Source organism: Lagopus muta, chromosome 1, assembly GCF_023343835.1.
Source record: "Lagopus muta isolate bLagMut1 chromosome 1, bLagMut1 primary, whole genome shotgun sequence".
Taxonomy (NCBI): Eukaryota; Metazoa; Chordata; class Aves; order Galliformes; family Phasianidae; genus Lagopus; species Lagopus muta.
In genome coordinates this window covers 106,125,042-106,139,742 of record NC_064433.1, presented here as the reverse complement: position 1 = coordinate 106,139,742, position 14,701 = coordinate 106,125,042, and the positions used below count along the sequence as shown (strand labels likewise).

At 34.5% G+C, this 14,701-nt stretch overlaps 1 protein-coding gene across 3 annotated transcripts in view; it reads left to right on the top strand.

Annotated features, from left to right (window-relative positions):
* HLCS (holocarboxylase synthetase) overlaps positions 1–14,701 on the top strand; it is a 117,883-nt gene that overhangs the window by 33,446 nt on the left and 69,736 nt on the right. For all 3 annotated transcript variants that reach the window (XR_007373326.1, XM_048927173.1, XM_048927186.1), the window contains exon 6: positions 2,711–2,982. Coding sequence is in view for 2 of the 3 variants with exons in the window: in XM_048927173.1 (XP_048783130.1) it covers positions 2,711–2,982 (272 nt within the window). In the remaining variant the exon portion in view is untranslated. The remainder of the gene's footprint in view (positions 1–2,710; positions 2,983–14,701) is intronic.

Below are 14,701 nucleotides of genomic sequence, written 5' to 3'. Positions count from 1 at the left end.
TGGTTTTATTTGTTTGCTTTAGAAAATTCTAAAAATGCTGTTTTTGATTACGTAGTATTTGTGTTTATATTTTTCATCAATTCAGTAAGCACGTATACATTGTGGGAAACATTTTCTTCACAATTACATGAATGTAACAAATCTTAAATGTCTCAATATGCATAAGAAGCAAGAAGATGAAATCAAGAAGTGTGGGAGGAAAGATCGCTTGGAAGAGTATGCTCAAGAGGATAAATGTTAGGAACAGTGTGGCTTATTTGTAATAATGTAACCTCACACATGAATATATGCTATTTCAGGCTTTTCTGAGAATATGTTGAGGCAAAAGTACACAGGAGTTTTTGATGCGTAGTTTCAAACACTTTTATTGTTTGCTTGGAATGTGACAACATTTTAAGCACCCTTACTTTTTAATGTCTGTTTCTGTGAGTCTGTAAATCCATCTTTATGTAAGTTAAAATGATAATTTTGTGCCAAGGAATTGCATCCAGGCAATCATGCTACATGAAATTCTGTGTTCAGAAAGCAAAGGGAAAATGCACTGCCAGATGAAGCACAATTTCCTTACGCTCCGTCACAAAAATTAGAGCTGTATTATTTTCTAAATATCAGCTGCAGCTAGTGAGTTACTGTGTGTGTAAAACAAGAAGTCTGAGAAGAGTTTAGCAGCAGTTTGCCCAGCCTATGGTATTAGTGAGTGAAGATACAAGTGGTTCATGCAGATCAAATCAAAGAAGTGTTCGTTAAACCATTTATGCTACATCACCATGTATGATGTAAAAAAAAAAAAAAAAAAAAAAAAAAAAAAAAAAAAGAAGAAAATATCTTAAACCATATTTTATCCAAGTTAAATGGAACTTCAGAAAATGGAGAATTGAGAGGTAGTTTATCTGTAACTAAAACGTAGCTAGAGCTACTCTTAGTCTTATCTTATTAGCTAGCTCTTGATTGCATTTAGAAAAAGAATGTTCATTTCTTTTATTTCTTCACGTTATGGTTACTACAGGACTGCAAAACAGTAAGTCGGCTGACGTTCTCCTTCCAAAAATGCCACACCAGAAGCAGTGTCCACATGAAACTTGAGAAAGTGTAGTTTCTGAGGATGGAAAATCCATACAAAGGTGTTAGAAACAGAACCACTTTTCTCATTCCTTTTTAAGATATAACAGTGGGATTTGGAAAATTGGGGTAATTCCTTGGATAGATAACTATTTATAGGAAGCTTGCTTTTAATTACAGTTTGTAGGTTTTAAAGAATGGGACTGGAGCTCAGGGACATCTTTTTCAAAAGCGAGAGAGCTAGGCTTCAGAACTAGCTTAGAAAACTCACAGCACTGTGGTTCCCAGATACTGCTATAATGAGAAGTAGGGGCACAAACTTAGTCAGAAACTATGCATCTAAGAGAAGATTTTGAATTAGAAGTCAAATGTCTTAGAAAATTTGAAAGTAAGAATCACTGATACGTTACCTAGGGTAGAATAGAATACACTTTTTTTTTTTTTTTTTGTGGTTTTCATTTATCATCTTCTGAAAGGGAGAATACAGTTAAAAGGCCACATTTTAGAATTTTGCTCCCAGGTCCAATTTAATGGTTGTGCTCATGTTTTAGTATTCTGAGGAATCATTTGTCCATACATTTCAGTATCTTGTTATGTTTCCTATATTTCTGCCTCACAATGCTATATATAGATATACATAAAGTATCCATCACCTTAATCAGTGAATAAATAGCTTTTACTCTGTTTCCTGGTTTACATTCAATAGATTGTGTATTAGCTTATAATTTTTTTACTATTAGCTCAATTTTATTGTTTTTTTTTGTTTGTTCATTTTTTTTTTTTTTTTTTTTTTTAATTAGCTTCCATCTAATTCAGTTTAAGTTATTTGTGAAAGTGTACATGTGAGGAAAAGATGACACTGTCTCCAGGGGAAGCAGAGCTCTTAAAAATGTAAGCTATATACTTTGCAAAAAGAAGTCGCCGCATGCGTTCTTGTGGACTGTTAACTCTTAACAGCTTCTATGGGAAGGGTAAACTTTTCATGCCAAATGTCCTGAACTCATATTAGATATCTCCAGTAAGAGGGCGTCACCAGACAGATAATGATTGCACTAATTCATTTCTTCATTTCTTATTCAGTAAAATGTATTTCTAAATAACCTAAAATAAAGGCAAAATAAATGTTTTGGTTTGTATATACATAAAATTATATGAACATACAGCAAATTTATACTTCCTGTTTAAAATACCTTGCAAAGATATGTCACAGCCAGTGGCATAGCTAGAAGACAAGGGAGCAAGCATACTTACACATGTTTTGTACACTGGTATAATCATTTCTTAGTTGTGTGCTTCTTTGTGTTACACGCTTCTGCTTTAGCTGGCTACTTAACAGGCACATTGGTGTAAAGTTATAGTTGTGAAGCTTCTGTTAAGCTGATGGTCACAGAGCCTGTTACAGAAAAAGAGTAAGACTTAGCCTGCAATTGAGCATGACCTCAAGTTTAGGAAGACTGTACCAACTAGTCAGGAGAGGCCAAAGTAGGACAACTGATGGAAGCTGATCTTCAAAGAGGAAATAGAGTTAATTTATCCTATTTTGGAATAGGAGGTGATTACATGAATGTGAATGTTCTCAGAAGAATGTTTATGTATCTTCCTATATTCTGGTCTGTATTTCTTGGTCTTATTTTATTTCCCTTGCCCACAGGAAATCCATCTTACATTTTTAAAATGGCTTGAGGAGAATGTAAATGCTGAAGGATTAATAGAATCCAGCAAAGTGTCTCTTAAATTTGTTTCGTCTTGTGAATCGGAAGTGGAGATAACTCCATCTCTCATGTCAGTCGTCACCGAGATGGGAAACTTCTCATCAGAACATTTCAGCCTGGAGACATATCAGCAGAATCTACGAACAAAAAAACTTGGAAAGATTGTTTTATTTACTGAAGTTACCACCTCAACAATGAATCTTCTAGACGGGTAAGACAGTGATCCAGACCATCTTGAGTAAGCTTCTATCATAGTAATGTTTAAGGTAGTAAGTATCCATATCTAGGCAATTACATACATTTTCCAGTGCAAGTTATTTTCTAAGCTAGTTATTTAACAAAAGTAATACCAAATAGACTGGGGCATTAGTTTTAACACTGCTGTTTCTTCATTCTGTTTAATATCGTTTTGCTCAATATTCCACTAAAATGTTCTTTGGTGCTTGGTGGTTTGTTTGTTCGTTTTTTTTAGATGTCATTTAGGATTGTAGGCATTTTCTTCATCACCACGCAGACGATGCTTGTGAATGAGTTGTGAGATATCTTTGAGGAAGTAGTTCGTTAGAGTTTTGAATGGGATTAAACAATAGGAAAATCACAGCTTCCAAATCTTAGGTTGCAGCCTATGTACAAAGGATATGCTGTTTTGTTTCAGAACATGAAATAGTCTGATGGATCAAACTGCCTTTGAGAAGTTGTTACTCTTCAGAACAGATTTTTCTGTATGTTCCCACCTGTACCTATAACTTCTTGATAGCCACTTTTGAATATCAATATTCATTCACTTATAGAAATTGCAGGTGAATTTTACTGTTGAAAATAACTTCAGTAATTTTGGTCTGGATTTTTCTATGAACATAATCAGATAAACAGCCTTGAATGTTGTTGTGTCTCATTAGTTAACTAGTAATAATAGCTTTACTTGGAATCAAATACAAACTTCTTCAAAACCAAACTATTTTTTGTATGTGCATATGTACATATGTTCATACACTAAAAAATGTTGCTGTCCAATTTTGCCACAACCCTTTTCCCAGATGTACATCTTGGTCCTGCAGCTGATTTTATGAGAGCTTTTGGGTGTAGGCGGGCTTTTTTTTTCAATAGAGCCCAAACGAGAAAAATGGCTTTTTAATAGAAACATTTGTAGTATTCATTTCTTTTCATTCAAGCCCATTGGACTGAAAGAAGACTTATTGGGAAGAAACAGTAGGAGTGATAACTTAATATGTCAGCACCTTTAATCATTGACAGTTGTTTTTGGTGGTTCTTAGTGCCAGTATCTACACCGCTCAGTAAGATGAAGCATATTATTAAGAATTTGTGAGTTTATTTAGATATCACAAGCTAAATATAATTACGTCTGGTTATTTTATATATAACATCCAGTAGGCAAGGGAGCTGAGCGAAGTGGTCTTGTTTTTTCAGTGAACCTGGAACCTTTTATCTCTAAAGTGATGTCACAGCAGGGTGTGCAATTCTCAGATTTGTTTTTTACTAAGTAGTTCAAAAGTAGTGAAGTGAGTCTTCAAGATTTTCCCCCTTGTGATGGAACTCAAGTAGCTGGCTTTCTGTCTGTAAACCAGATGTAAACCAGATCTGTCTCTCAGGTGAGAAGATGGTCCTACTTGGATTATAGTTTGGGAAATAAAATTTCTTACAGAAAGCCTTTTGTTTTAATGATTCAAAATATTTGTCTTAAATATTGTGGTTAATGTTACTGTAAATACACTATTGCCATAGATGAAAGAACAACAATGTGATGTCATTTGTAGTTCAGCAAAATACCTTGAGACTTCATAAAGAGTATCAATGCATAAACTGCTAGAAATTGATGCAATTATCTATTAGATATTTTTCAGAGACGGAAAGTATGTCAGTTTATAATGTGCATCCATAAGAACCAATATGGATGTGTTAGGATATATAGTATGTCACTTTTTTCTGCTCGCCAGTTCTAAGTGAAAGGAAAATATGTACTGGGAGAAAGAGTTGCTTTGCTTGTACACACAGAAAAAATTACCTGTTTGTCATTTGTAAGTATACATTATATGTATATGTACGTATATGTAATCAAGTATTGCAATAAGCAAAATAGCAAAAATTTGCAATGACTGAAAATATGACTCAGATACCTCAGTAACTTATTCCATTGGATTAGCAGCAAATTTATTTAGTACATTATTTAGTAAATTATAAATGAATGTAGCATTTAGCTTCTGTGGCTTTAGATTTTCTTATATCCCTCCCACAAACTGAATTGCAAAGTTTGCCTCCCTTCCTTTTCATTTCCCCAAACCTTCATGCCCCCAAAATATTAAGACATCGAAGGAGAAAGTGGGCTGGAACTAATTTAATGGCTGAGTGACCTCACAGTAGAGAAACAGCCGGAGCCTAATAGGGGTCTTTGTCTACATTTCCACCCTGGCTGGTAACGTGCCAGTCAAAAGTCAAGCAAGAAGAACAGGTGGAAACTATTAGACCTGTCATAAAGTTTGAAAAATTGATTCTGGAGTCTAAGTGAATAGATTGAACTTGACAGTGTTGTCCTAAAGATTCTAAGGGAAAATTCTGTAGTTTAATCTGGAATCCCTTGATTGTTCATTAGCTCTCCAGATGGCATGTCTTAACATTTTGCATATTAACATACATTCTTTATTGTCATTGGCATATGTTTATATGTCCTAAGGTAACAAGCAAAGTGTGAATTCACCTGTAAGTATCTAAAGTTAAGTGGCATTAGTCTAATTGCAAAACAAAGATTTGCTTAAATATCATATAGTTTTAAATAATGAAAATCATCTCAGTGTTTTCAAGTTAGAAGTTAAAGTGAATTGTATGAGACTACTTCTAAAAGCATTTCAACTTTTGTTTCTTAAACTAGAATTTAAAATCCTTACCAAAGATAGGATCTCCTGTCTTTTTTTTTTTTTCTTTAAAGGATTATTCTTTCCACAAGTCAGAGAGGAATTTATTTCAGAAGCCTTGTGTATTTATTCAAATATATTTATTCCAGTGCCACCTGAGCAATTTAACCTTTCCAGAAGCAGTTTCACATCTGGTGTCTTCTCAAAGAAAGGCTGAAATTGTATGATTTACAGTGAAACATTATTTTTAAAGATACATCTGCTATAGTGGTACAAGAACTGGACTGTGGAGATGCACTTAATAAGCTTGCAAAACCCGAGGTTGATAAATGAGTGTTTATTTCTAGTACACTTAAATTGACTGGTATGGTTTCTTGACTGTTTCATTAAAAATAAATAAATTAGGTATTCAGTTTTATTCATTACCAGCACCTATTGTCTTGTTTTAATACTTTGGCAGAAGTTATGATTCAAACATTACTAAGTGAGCATGTGATATATTGTACATAAAATTACATTGTGGAATCTTTCCCCAGTATTTAAGAGTGAAGGCAGCTTTTATTGTGCCGTTGTTAGGAAAAGTTTGTTACAACAATGGTGCGTTTCAATTAAAATGAAATGTGGGAGAAAATTACTCTCATAATTGCTGAATAGGATATTTAAATAAAATGTCAGTTTAAAATAAACAATTTCCAAACAGTTAAAATCTTTGCCAAAGAAAGTCTTATGCCTTTTTAGTGGCTGTTTAGTTTTTCTTTATAGTCTTCAAGATTCATTGTTCTACAGCTCTAATTCAGAAAGCATGCATTAGGACTCAAATTTTATGTTAAAACTCACTCATGTGCTGCTTATGCAGATTAATGAAAAGTAAAAACAGCTTATATCCGAATGAAATTGGAATGCCAGTTCAGAGGTACAGATGAGTTGAGATTGACAAACTGTATTTTGTACCTAGTGGGTGTTTTGTTTTTTTTTTTTCCCTCAAATCCTTATCATATTGTACTCTATGTAAACTCAGCAGATACCTGTTTAGTCATTTAATGCACCTCCATGATCTCTTAAATTCTCTGTTTAAACCATATTTTATATGAAACAAATTAAAAAGTTAAAAACAGATGAGCTGAGGGATTGGGGTTGGCTTGAAAACATGGTTTGAAGACAGAAACTTGGAATTAACACAGCACGCACAAAATATGCCATATAGTCACAGTGTACGTATCCCATCATTAGACATGTCTGTCTAAAACCTTTCAGGTATTTGCATCAGAATTCCATGATGACTGGGTGACAAGCACAAACTGTTGCTCTTGCAGCTATTGACTCAACTTGATTGGCCATTTTCTTTAAATCTCTGTAAATTGTTTACTACTTCTAGTAATACCTTAGCAAGCCATGTCTCATAATGTAGGCTCAGTTGAGTAGGGGAAGCAGTTGTGCAGTGTGGTCAAAACCAGTTGCAAGAAGGCTGGTTTTCACAATATTTTCAAATAGAAGTCTTGTTTTTGTTCACATGAAGATGTATGGGTAGTTGGATTACAAAGTCTTCAAAGAGTAGTCTTTTTTAGTGTGTTTCTAGTACATCAATGGTCTTCTGTAGATACATATCTTACCACCAGTATTAATACTTTGTAAAAATTACTGCCCTATGTCCTACATCCTTCCCCCTGAAGGGTGCGTGTTAAGAGCTAGGAGGGTTTCCTTTGTCTGAGGGAATAGGCATTGTTACTGCATATTTTAAAAATTTACACTGATAAATTTGTCAATTGTGTGTAAATACATTTTCTACATAATCATTAATACAGGTAGATAAAATAAAAAAATATTTTTTCATTTTGGATAACCAGTCCTTCCTTATGCAGAGAGCTCTCAAAATAGCATACGTCACTTCTTTGGGTTTGTTTGTTGAGCGGTACTGGGAGATAGGAACATTATGTTTGATAAATATCTAACCTGAAAACTGAAGTTAGATACTAGTGACTGGAGATCTGCTCTTTAATAAATTTCACTCTTTTAATCTACATCTCTCCCATTCAAATTAACCTTGATACAGTACCATATTCTTTTATTCCATATATCATTGGGATTACTAACTTTTAAATTTGTTTGCTTTCTTTTTAGGATTGAATTTGCAACAGGATTTTTATTCTCAAAAGAAAAAAAATTGGTGTAGTGGAATAGCTGCTTCCATGCTTGTTTTCCTTGATATTTTCTTTCTTTCTGTTATTGCCATTTTGTGCCTTTCTTTGGTGGTAGAGGTTAGCTCAAGTAACAGACTGTTTAATTCCCTTGAACCAAATCAACAGTAACTTCTTCTAATTCAGTTTTAAACGTATATTATTTCGTTCCATATTCTTCTGTTCGCTTATTGGTACTGTTTTGCATCATCCTATGTTAGAGAAAGCTGTTCTTCGTTCTGATAACAAAAGATCATACAGGAATTTTTGTAAGGCAGCCAAGAGTCTGTTCCCTTCCTTGCCTGCGAGGAATTCGGAAGTTTTTGGCACTGATTTGGTTCTGTGCCATTCCCAGACTCTTCCTTGAGATACCATTTTTCATTATATGCTTGCTGAAAGACTTCTGTATTAGGATTTGTCAGCTCCTTTGAGTCGATTTTCCTTGCCTTTCTTTCCACCTGTTGTGAATGATTCGTAAGGGCACTGAACAATTAGGTCCCTATTTTCTTGTCACGCACCTTGTGTATCTGATTTTCCATGGAATTGAAAATAAAATATGTTCCTTTTAATTTTTTTATTATGTAAAATTAGTAGATTTTCTTCCTGTTAATGAAGTGGGCCCCCTTCTTGCATGGTTTCTGTCAGTGTAGGGGGAGGTTTGACATTCCCAAAGGGGATTGAATTATAAAAAAAAATACCCGTTTTGCAGAGCAATTAACCCACATTGAACTCTTACAGTATATTGCATTATCCCACTGCTGGAAGTTCCTAAACAATTTGTATTGTGATATGAATACTTACTTATCCTTGGGATGCCCGTCATTTGTTAGATATGAGAGGTAACCTTACAAGACTGCTCAGTTAACATGATAGCTAGAGAATGGAAAAGAAAGGATTTGAAGAATATCTTCCTCCTTTGTTTTAAAGCAGTGCTGTCTCTGTGCACACATTTTAAAACAAACTTTTCAAATTAAGATGAAAAAACTTGAATGCTGAAATTAAAAATCACATTCTTGAAAAACAGGATTGCCTTGAGAAAGTGTTGTATTTTACAGTACAACATATGTAATATAACAGAATACAATATGTGATATATTGTTAAATTATTTTTATTAATTTGCTAACTCTGTGATTGCCAATTCAACCTTTTGATTTTAAATTTTATTTTGTAGGAAAACTGTTGCTTAAGATTAAATTGTCCAGAAGCACTTGTCCATTACTGCTTGCACCTCATTGAGAAGGAGTGTTAGATTAGAAAGTTGAGAGTTTTGATGGGAAGGCTTAAAATGTATAAGTCATGGGTAATGAGCTCCTTTGAGAGAGGAGAAAGTAAAGAGATTTTTGTGCTTTTTCAGTCATTTTGTACCGTATTGTTAATCAGAACAGTCAATTCTGCAGTATCAGTGTGGACATGTAACAGATAGGGCTGTCATTCTGTTCTTCACATTGCTTTCTGCATACCTGGAAACCTGCCACCTTATTGCCATGAGTCCAAAGTCAAAATGGAATATCGCCCCTGAGGAAGTTTTGTGTTTATGGTAATAAGTAAGATGGACATAAATCAGTGTGATATGACCTGATGACTTAAAAAGGCGAGATAAGGCAAGAAGACTAAATACCTTGATACCTGCCTCCATAGTTTACCTTCCCAAGGAGCTCAGAACTTTGGTAACCAATGGGGTTACATTTATCTCCATGTCTCTTTACTATGATCATTAGACTAGTAGTAAATAAAAGATGATGCAGAAAATCATATCAGCTGTTAGGTATTCAGAAGCACTGGGAGGAGGATATGGAAGTGATATGATAATGTGTGCTGTTACTCACAGATGCAGGTGAAGACATCTCCGTTTAGGAGCCAGTAAAGATTCAGTTTGTCAAGACACTGCATGTTTCATATGCTGTAGACCTTCTAAGGAGATGTGCTGAAGATATTCATCACATGCAAGTTCTGAACAGACTCACAGTTTTTTTCAGAAAATGAGGATTTGGAACTGGTTGGAAAAGTTGAGCCTTGCATACTTTGCTTTGGCAACTTCTCTGGCCATTATAGTTGTTTTAAGGATTGCATAGGGCCTATTTCGGTCTTGGAAGTAGAATTATGTTTGCAGAGTGGTTTTTAACTGCTTTTAGGAAGCTGATGGGAAGAATCCCATCTCTTTTCAGCTTTGGACAGAAATGTGTTGTGTAGTAAGTTTTGACTTTATCTGTTTTAATTGAAACTACAATGAAGATCTGAACTCTAAACTAAAATTAGATACAACCACACAAAATGTGGGTTATCCTGTGGAGAAGCCAGTTCCTCATTCTGAGTCTACATGGACAAGAATATAATCAAATTTCTTCAAAGCTTGAAGTTAGGTCATGGCTTTCAGTTTCCATTTAGTACTTCTCAGTCTCTTCGCCCTTGCCAAAAAATCAGAAAAGAGAGAAGGTTTGGAATCATAACACTGTAGGAGCTGAGGTAGGATTTGATAGACTTAAGCGTGATTGTTTTGAGGAATTTTAAACAGCACCTGTTCCAATGCTGTTAAAAATAAACATACTGATTTTTTTTATTTTTATTCTTATGCTGCCAGTCAGAAGATAGTGATTTGGTTTCAAAATAATTCCCTGATTGTTTCCAGTGCCTAAACCTTTCAAAGCTTGCATAATTTCTACCTTAAGCAGTAAAATAAGAAAATCCCACAGAATCTGAATTATTTTCTTAAATCCCACTGGCCTAATTTATTTTCACTTATACTCCTAGTTAAAATATTTTAAGAATCTGTTTGTATTCAAACGAACCCTTGCATTTATCACACCTCATATCATTTAGCCTAAAATGTCATGGCCTGCAGAATGGTGTGTAAAAATGGAGGTTCCCCCACTGCAGTTTTGTAATCCCCAGGATTGCTATAAAATACAGCACCTCGTGTTGCTTTCAAAAGAATTTACTGGCATTGTTCTTGCTGCTTAACAATTAAATGTGGATGAACTTCCAAATGCTTTTTTGTAAACTTGAACCAACCCTGTTTTTTTTTTACTGATGGCACTATCTGACGTTAAATAAGCAAACAAACAAAAACATTAAAAAAAAAAAACACAAGAAAAAAAAAAGCAAAACAGAACAAAAACCAAAATAAATATTTTGAAAGATTCATAGGAAACAAAACACTTTTTTGCATCTTACATTAAACAGCTGTGGAATACAACTGTAGGCTATGTATAGACCTTTTTACTTCATGTCTGAATGGATCATCAGTATATCTCTTCATAGAGGAATTAAATTGAGGGTAGTGAAAAGAAATCAAGAAGAGAAACGAAGAAAAGTAGGGAGATGGAGGCTGAGATACAGGAAAGACGAAATAGAAGTATGATATTCAAGGGAAACAAATGTGTCTTTACTGAATATTTCCCTGAGAATCCTTAAGGTAAAATAAGTGATATATAAAAAGGTTGCAATGTTAATTGGGAAAAAATCTACATGTTTTCAAGAGTGTTTAGCAAACCAGTTATTTATGAGAAGTATAATATTCCATTGTTCAAATGGTAACTTATTTACTGAAAGATAATTTTTTTAGTATTTTAGTTTAGCTTTTTTTTTTTTTTTTCTCCATTCTGAAGTTCAAGAGGCTGGTATTAACTCCACTTAAGCATGTGGTGATTACATTTCTAATTTTTTTTTGTTTAAGAATTGTGAAGTGTGAGGAAAGGACTTCATTTCTTTCAGGTGAAAAATAATTTTCTATACCATTTTTAATGAATCTTTAAATGATGGTGTTCTGGTTTTCTTGTTTGCTTTTAGCTGCACTTCTAATCATATACCCTTTTAAATATCATCAGAAGCATCTTTGAATAATCGGAATCCTCAAAATTGCTTATATTTCATGGTTTTAAAAAATGTGGCATTCAACATATTGCATTGTATATTTTGGATCTCATATGTAATTCATTAAATTATGTGCTTCATGACAGTAGGAAACCTTCAAAATTTATTCTACCCAACTGTAGTTTTTCCACCCTTTACTATCTTTATTCAATGTAATCAATGGCTTAAACCTAAGACCTGATTTTCTCATATACTGAAACCATTTTGTCATACAAACAAGCTGCTACAGACCCAATTCCCTTTTAGCTAGCTGTGTTGATTTTTGTATCTAAGAGCTGAAGTTTAATTCGCATAGATTTCCACAGAGCTGTACGCTGTCGCCACACAGATGCAAATTGATTATAGAATATATGATCACAGCTATTTCCTGGCATGCAATGTTCTTCAGGGTTTAGTGTGTCTTTTTTTGTTTGTTTGTTTTGTTTGGTTGTTTGTTTTTCAATCATTTCTGATGAAAAAAGACGAACTATTCTGCTTAGTAGCCAAACATAGACTTCATAATACCAACAATGATATTATAAAATTGCTTTCATCTGAACTATTGTTAATCTAAGCCCTTTGGCCCTGCTAGGCAGGGGGGTTGGAACTACATGATCCTTGGGGTCCCTTCCAACCCGGGTGATTCTGTGATTCTGTGATTCTGTGTGTAAGCAGTTAATGTCTTCTGGGTGCACAAAGGTCAGTGAGACCTTACAGGTAAATTGATTCTACTTCCTAATCTGTGTTCATGGAATCACAGAACGTCTCGGATTGGAAGGGACCTCAAAGCCCACCCACCCCAACCCCTGCCATGGGCAGGGCTGCCCCCCACCAGCTCAGGCTGCCCAGGGCCCCATCCAACCTGGCCTTGAGCACCTCCAGGGATGGGGCACCACAGCTTCTCTGGGCAGCACTACTGCTGTTTCCAGTAGTTTTCACATAAACTTCCAGCATTTTGCTTTGTCAGTAATTTTCTAGTTTTGGTTCAATTTGGTATATGTTTGAGATGAATAAGATACAATTTACTTTCACCACTAATTGATAAGTGCCTCTGTCATTATTTAATAACACGTGCCTCTTTTTTTTTTTTTTTTTAAAGTAATTTCATGTTGAAACAAATCTGGTAGTTGCTGGCCAATAGGTAAGGTAATGCTGGCCACATTCAGGAGAAAATTGGATTAAGAGAAGTCAATTGTATTTCACTTCTGTACGCAGATCTTGACCTGGTACATGATAGGAAAAAAAAAAACACAAAAACCCAACGCTTGTCTTGGTAAACTTCATTGAATGTAGCCTTTTGTGTACTCTTAGAGCTCATCATTAATCTGTTTTTAATCTTTCATTTCTGAGCACATTTTGAAATTTGTAAGTTTTTATGGCTAAATAGAGAAAAGAAGAGAGCTTAAATCTCCCTTCCTTTTGTCTGTGTCAGATCAGCTGACGTGAAATGTGTAAATGATGTATATATCTGATGTATGTCTTTAAGAGTTTTCATGCTTTCTCTGTATTTTCTGTTATTTCTGCCAGCTTATTATCCCCAAAACCAATGAATACTTTCTAAGGCTAGAGAATGGCTTCAAACTTCTGTTTTCATAGTATGAATAAATAGTTGTGTCAAGTTTGAAATTCAGCACAATTCCTTTTTTTTTTTTTTTTTTTTTTAATAACAATGGTAGTTAACAATAGTAGAACAATAGTTCAAGAAAGTGAAAGCCAAAAGGAAAGAATTAACTCATAAAATCAAACTATTTTCAGCTGCTGGTTACAGAAGCATCTTTCCTACAGTTTTATGCAGATATGGGAATAGGTGAGAAGAGATGGGCAAAAATGTCTTTTGGGGATGTCTGCAGGCATATATATAGATTGTTGTCTTATTTAATGGTAATTGATTTTATTCTTCAAGACTCACCAGAAAATTTTACCACGTATTTCTATAAGTACTGTCTAGTAAACAGCACAGAACAACAATTCACTATGAAGATTTTAGGTGCAATACAGTCAGAGTTTTTGGGGTGAGGATGGAAGAAAAGGAGAAGAACAAGTAAACGTGGAGTAAAATTGAAGACTTCATTTTATGAAGTCCAGATCAGTCAGTAAGTGGGTTCTGATAAATGTTGGCTGTAGTGTTATTCAGTCTGGGTGGATGTCTGCTGGTCCATCATTAGCTCCACTAGGAAGGTTTATTAATGCTCCAGATCGTTCTGGGTTGGGTTTTTTTTTGTTTGTTTTGTTTTCAGTGTGACATGAGTGCAGAAATTATGGTAGGCAGTTTTGAGTGTACAGAAAACTGGAACATTAGGATTCTGCCTGATAAATTGTTGTTAATCTAATGTAGCCATTAGAATTTTCAACATTTAGCAGTGATCAGAACAGATAATATATAGTCATTTGCGAGTTATTTTTCAACAGTGACTGAGTAAACTGTAGCCCAAAAACTCTAGCTAAGAACTATAGCCCTTTACATGTGAAGGAGATAAATATTCTACAGTCAGCAGAAGCTGTAATTGAAGATATTCATAACAATAGGATTAAATTGGTTTGGGGGTGGAAAATAGTAATTTGCGCTGATGCATTAGCTTAATAAACTGGTGTGCCAACAGTAGAGGTTAAGAAGGGTGAAAATGTTCTATTTTGATGTTTTGCCAAGTTAAGCAGAGAAATACTGTGAGCATGAACCAAGTGAAATGGAATGCTTTCTATTGGCTGAAGTTTTTCTTTGGGTTTCAAACTAGAAATCTCAGTGAGTGAGTGATAATTCATAAGTGGTAAAGTGTAACAGTAGATAAATGCCCTTCCTGCCCTGCTTCCTCTCCCACTGAGGAGAAATTGCTGAGCAAGAAATTGAAGTGCTGAGGTGTTTATTTTAGCACTGAGAAACACTTGTTACTTCAAATATTTGCCTGCTTGTATATCATATCTATTATGCCAGATGTGCCACATACAAATTAGACATGGCTCATAAAGTGTGGTAACCCTAGATTTTTTGAGATTTTGAATGTAAATTTTCCCTTTATTTAACTGTTCTCTAGCTCATGTCAA